The sequence below is a fragment of the Sciurus carolinensis genome, chromosome 10 (genome assembly GCF_902686445.1).
Source record: "Sciurus carolinensis chromosome 10, mSciCar1.2, whole genome shotgun sequence".
Classification (NCBI taxonomy): Eukaryota; Metazoa; Chordata; class Mammalia; order Rodentia; family Sciuridae; genus Sciurus; species Sciurus carolinensis.
The window spans coordinates 85,659,362-85,665,361 of NC_062222.1; the positions used below are offsets into that span (position 1 = coordinate 85,659,362).

Genomic DNA, 6,000 nt, shown 5'->3' on the forward strand with positions numbered 1-6,000 from the left:
GGAGACAAACCCGCTATGAGATATTTGATTTGCAAATTTTCCAGAATAGAAGATCCACCTACTATAAATGGACCTATCAATTTCTTCAGTTCATTTTCAAGCATGAAAGTGTTTAATTTTAGTTAAATATTTCTTTAACTATAAAAACTTCCCCAATTCTAATGGAAATGACAATGTAAAGAGCATAATGCCTAGTTTTGTGAAACTTTCAAAGACCATTTCAGATCCTTGAATAGTCAGACCAATTAACTTGCTTTAAATGTTGGTGTCTTGTGATCATCCTTTAGATATAAAGAGAATGCTATGAGATTATCACGAATTCACCATGATCAGCCAGTGAAGCCTCTGGACCGAGCTGTCTTCTGGATAGAGTTTGTCATGCGCCACAAAGGAGCTAAACACCTCCGGATTGCTGCCCATGACCTCTCCTGGTTCCAGTACTACTCTCTAGATGTGGTTGGGTTCCTGCTGGCCTGTGTGGTGACGGTGATATTCATCATCACTAAATGTTGTCTATTTTGTTGTCAGATGTTTGCAAAAACAGGAAAGAAGAAAAAAGGGGAGTAACTTATTAGACCCCAAGCTGGGAGTTCTGACATGTGGGCCTTTTCCACTTTACTCCAGCAAGAGTACATTACAATGCTAGACACCCTTCTGTCTGTGAGAAAGCAAATTTTCACAAAGGAACTAACCAACTCAAAGTTTCTTTTTCAAAGATTTAATTTCTGGTTAAGGGGTATAAACATGTCAGGCCAAAGAAAAATCAAATGTTGGGAAATATTAAACTATATGAAACTGTAGAAATTAAATATTGTAATTTATTAGTCATAATACAAAAATGACTACTTTAATTATGATTATTTATTGAGACATAAACAGTGAGGAATTACTCATATGGTCTCTTAAATCCTCAGCCTGCTTTAACTTCATTTTGGTGCAGAATTTTGTGCATTTAACATCCTTCAAGAAACACTCAATGATTACAATTGAGTAAAAAGCCCAACTCTTCCCTTTGGGTTTGAGACACCAGTGTCGCTGCTGTCTTTTACCATAAATCCAGCCTCAGCATCACTTTTCTCTGAAGCATCTGCAAAGACGTTGGCCTTGTTCCAGCTAAGTTACTTCCCAATAGAATGTCTGTGTAATTACAAACATAATGATTCCTATCTGTTTTCTACTGTACAGTTGAGCTACTGAAGATAACATTTGGTTTCATTAACTCATTGTTATTTACAGCAGAATGCTGGTTGTACTAGTTGACAATTTCACCAACAGTGTGAAAGCATTCCTTTTTCTCCACATTCTCTCCAGTGTTCATTATTCTTTTTATTCTAGATGACTACCATTCTTACTGTTATGAGATAAAATCCCAGTGTAGTTTTGATTTGAATTTCCATGGAGGTTAAAGATATTGAATATTTTTTTCATATTATTTTTGGCCATTTGTATTTCTTCTTTTTAGGAGTATCTGTTAAATTCAGTTTCCAGTTTGTTAGTTTGGTTGTTTGGTGCAAAGTGTTTTTGAATTCTTTATATATTCTAGTTATTAATCCTCTATCAGAAGGTACCTAGTAAAGATTTTCTTGTATTCTGTAAGTTCTATCTTCACAATACTAATGGTTTCCTTTGCTGAGCAGAAGTGTTTTAATTTGATGTCTTATGATTTATTTACTCTCGGCATGATCTCCTGAACTTTAGGAATTTTATTGAGAGGGTGGTTGCCTGTGCCTCTATGCTGAAGTGTTGACCCTACATTTTCTTCTAGGAGTTTTTGTGACTATGGTTCTGTGGTATAATTTGAAATCATATATTGTGAAGCCTCCAGCATTGTTTTCTGGGATTAGAATTGCTCTGGCTATTCTGGGTCTTTTGTTCTTCCAAATGAAATTTAGGACTGTTTTGTCTAGTTCTGTGAAGAATGACTGGTATATTCATGTGAATTGCAGTGAATTTGTACATCACTTTGTTTATACGGCCATTTTAACAATATTAATTCTGCCTATCCATGAACAGGGAGATCTTTCCAGCTTTTGAGGTCTTCTTTAATTACTTTCTTCAATGTTCTACAGTTTTCATTTAAGAGGTCTTTCACCTCCTTGGAAAACTTATGTTTAAAAGTTAGAGGAATTACAGGAAGGAATTTGAAATAATTCTTTATGTATCTCATCTAAAAATTTAGACATATTAAAGACAAACACAGCCAATACCATCAGCTGTTAAAAAATATTATTAAATTATGAAGCCTGAATTAGTTTTCATCCAGCTAGTATGCCACACATGTAGAACAAAAGATAGGTATTCGTCAAATAGTGATAAATATTACAAATCATCAAACAAAAATATAAATAACCATTATGGGAATAAATGATGGAATGGATTGGCAGTCACAAAAGTGAAATGACTAATAGCATATAAAAGATGACAATAGTCACAAAAGGAAATAGAAGTAATTTATTAAAATTCAATAAATTTTAATAAATCCTGTCAGCAAGTTATGAGTGGAAGGAAAATATCTCAACAAAATTGAAGACACATATGCCAGACATACAGATAACATGATATTGAACAGGGGAAAGTCAAAATTTTTCCTTTAAGTTTGGGAGCCAGAGAAGGATGCTTATTTTCACTACTCTTATTCAATATATTATTTGAAGATCTATCCAAAACAATTAACCAAAGAAAGAAAGAATGTTCATCCAAATTGGAAAGGAAGGAGTCAAACTACCACTGTTTTGATTCTGCATGATCTTATACTAGGAAGCCATACTCACTCCACCAGAAATATTTTGGATGTAAGAAAAAAGACAACAGATGAAGCAGACTTCATAATGTTATTGGATACAAGATAACCATACAAAAATGACAAGTATTTCTAAACACAAATAAGAAACTACCTAGAAAGTGAAGAAATCCATCCAATTTTTAATAGTTATTGTGACGAGTTGACATATTTGACTCTCTGGAAATGTTATAGGCCAGGTTATATGGGCAATGACTAAACAGACTCCATTTTACCTTGATACTCCATGTTATGTAGGAATTGCTTCTCCCATGGGAACACCCCACGTCTGTACCCATTTTCAGTTACTTAGCATGACAAGTTTAGCAATACAAAATGACAATTCTATCTGAAGAAAAATTGTTCTCTCTTGATTCCTATTTCTCCTAAACAATGCACCATGTGAACAGTGATGTCAACAATGATTGTGTGGATGTTAGTAACCGTTCTTTAGTTTGTACCCAGGTAAGGTTTGTTTTGACCCACTTCCTCCTCTGCTGATGATTTTATGATGTTAGTTTGTAATTTTGAATCATAGCAACAAGACATTTATGATTGATGTGATTTTTGAGATCTTGCTGATAAGCAGATGAAGACACATAATGGGAGTGGGAGGGAGGGAAGAATGGAGGAAGAAGGGACTGTGTAGAGGGAAAAGAGGGCTGGGAGGGGTGGGGGAAGGAAAAAAATAACAGAATGAATCAAACACCATTACCCTATGTAAATGTATGATTACACAAATGGTATGCCTCCACTTCATGTACAAACAGAGAAACAAGATGTATCCCATTTGTTTAGAATAAAATAAATTAAAAAAAAAAAAAGAACCCCTACAGCCTTATGGTCAGGACTGTTCTCCCAATAGCCATTTTTAAGCCATTGTGTGAGACAGTCAGCCGGTCAGCTTAATAAAGATTCTCAAATTTGGACTTCTCAGTGGTGATCCATCTGTTCTTAAGTTGTGCCCCGCAACAGTATGAAAACATAATTAGCTACAAATAAATTTAACGTGAAAGGAAAAAGAATGCTAAACTGCAAATTCTGAAACACTGATAAAAGAAATTGAAAAAGACATATAAAAATGGAAAGATAGTTCATCTTTATAGGAAGAATTCAATTTGGGAAAATATCCACAAAATGCAAAGCAATCTACAGTCAGAAAGCAAAACTTAACAAAATAGGGAGGAAATTCTTTTCAGAAATAATTCATAAAATATAAATATAATAAAACCTACCTGGAGCCATGAGGGACACAAGGAGACATAGTACTTCTGAACAAAAACAACAGTGAGAAATATTAAAGTACTTGCCTGAAAATATATTACAAAATTATAGAAACAAAAACAACAAAGGATTAGCATAAAATCTGGTAAATGTTTCAGTGTAACAGAATACAGAACCAACAAATCAATCCACCAAAATACAGTCAACTGACTTTCAATAAAAGGACCAAGAATATATACTAAAGAAAGAACAGTTTCTTCAAAAACTGGTGGTAGAAAAACTTAATTTCCATATGTAGAAGAATAAAACTGTACCTCCATCAGTCACTAAATAATTAATCAATTCAAGATAGATTAAAGACATAAATTTAAGAACACAAAGGATAAAACTACTAGAAGAAAAACTCCCGACGTTTGCTTGGGTGAAGGGTTATTGACTCTAACCCAAAAGCACAACCACAAAAGTAAAAATTAAAAATGCAATAGTGAAGGAAACAATCAAGAGAAAACATATGGAATGAGAGAAAACATTTGCAAACCATTCATCCAACAGGGATTTATATATTTTAATTATCAGGGAAACACAAATCAAACGAAGGCATCATCTTACTCCAGTTAGAGGGAATACAATTTTAAAACAAAATTAAGAAGTATTGGCAAGGATACAGAGAAAACAGTAGGATTTTTATGCTGTTTGCAGGAATGTAAGTTATTTTATACATTATGGAAAAAGAGTATGGAATGGTTAGAAAAAAGAAGAAATAGGAATACCAGGAGATGCAACCATTTTTTTTTTCTGTGTGTGTATACAAATGAAAGCAAATCTGCTTGTCTAAGAAATGTCTATGCTGCCATGTTGCTTTCAGCACTCTTCACAATACCAAAGACATGGAATCTAACCAAGTGTCCACCAAGAGGCAAACAGATATAGAGAATGTGGATTATGATCAGAATTATTTGTATTTAATATATATCATATAAATATTCAATCATATTAATTGCATCGATTGATGAATTTATTATGACATTTCCTTGCATACGTGAATTGTTCTTTAATCATATCCTCCCTGCCTGATACTTCCCCTCCTCTCTCTCCTCTAACCCCTCTTCCCTTTCTTAACAGTCCCTCTTTTATTTATTTTTTTTAATTCCCATAATGAGAGTAAATATGTGATCTTGTCTTTCTGTGTTTGGCTTATTTCACTTAAAATGATGACCTCCAGTTCCATTCATTTTACTACAAAGAACATGACTTTATTCTTCTTAACAGTTGAATACAATTCTATCCTTATTCCCCTTCTCTAAATAGGAACCTACGCTGATTGCATAGCTTGACTATTGTGCATAGTACTATTAAAAGACAAACATTCTGGAACCTATTTCGTATACTGACTTCCATTCCTTTGGATGTATGCCTTGGAGTGGTGTACCTGCATCATAATATAATTCTATTTTTAGGTTTTTGATTAAACTTCATACTGTTTTCCATAGTGACTGATGTTGTTTGCATTCCACCAATAGCACATGAGGGTTCTTCATCAGATTCTTGCCAGCATGGTATTTTGTTGTTCTTGTTCTTATGACAGCAGCCATTCTCACAGGGGGAGGTAGAATCTCAAAGCAGTATTGATTATCCTTTATCGCTAAAGAAGGTCAGCGATTCTCTTCATACATTTGTTAGTGATTTGATTCCTTTTTAGAAGTATCTGTTCAGATTTTTGCCTATTTGTTGTTTCTATGACTTGTTCTTTTGTTGAACATTTTTTGACTCCTTTATATATTCTGGATATTAATTCTCCATCAGATAAATAGCTAGCAATGATTTTGTCCTATTTGAAGGTTGCTCCTTTTCTGTAAGTTGCTTCATTTGCTGTGCAGGCACTTTTCAATTTGATGTACTCCAATTTGCCATTTCTTACATTTACGTCCCAAGCTTTGTAGTCCTATTCAGAAAATTGTTGCCTATTCCTATATCATGAAGTGCTTTCCCAATGTTTT

General features: G+C 33.8%; 1 protein-coding gene across 4 annotated transcripts in view; it reads left to right on the forward strand.

The window, feature by feature from the left end:
* Positions 1 to 3,068, forward strand: part of LOC124994603 (UDP-glucuronosyltransferase 2B20-like) — a 41,145-nt gene extending 38,077 nt beyond the window's left edge. For all 4 annotated transcript variants that reach the window (XM_047566716.1, XM_047566713.1, XM_047566714.1 and 1 more), the window contains exon 6: positions 288 to 3,068. In XM_047566716.1, coding sequence (XP_047422672.1) covers positions 288 to 567 — 280 coding nt within the window. In that variant the 3' untranslated portion in view covers positions 568 to 3,068. The remainder of the gene's footprint in view (positions 1 to 287) is intronic.
* Positions 3,069 to 6,000: the final 2,932 nt, after the last annotated feature.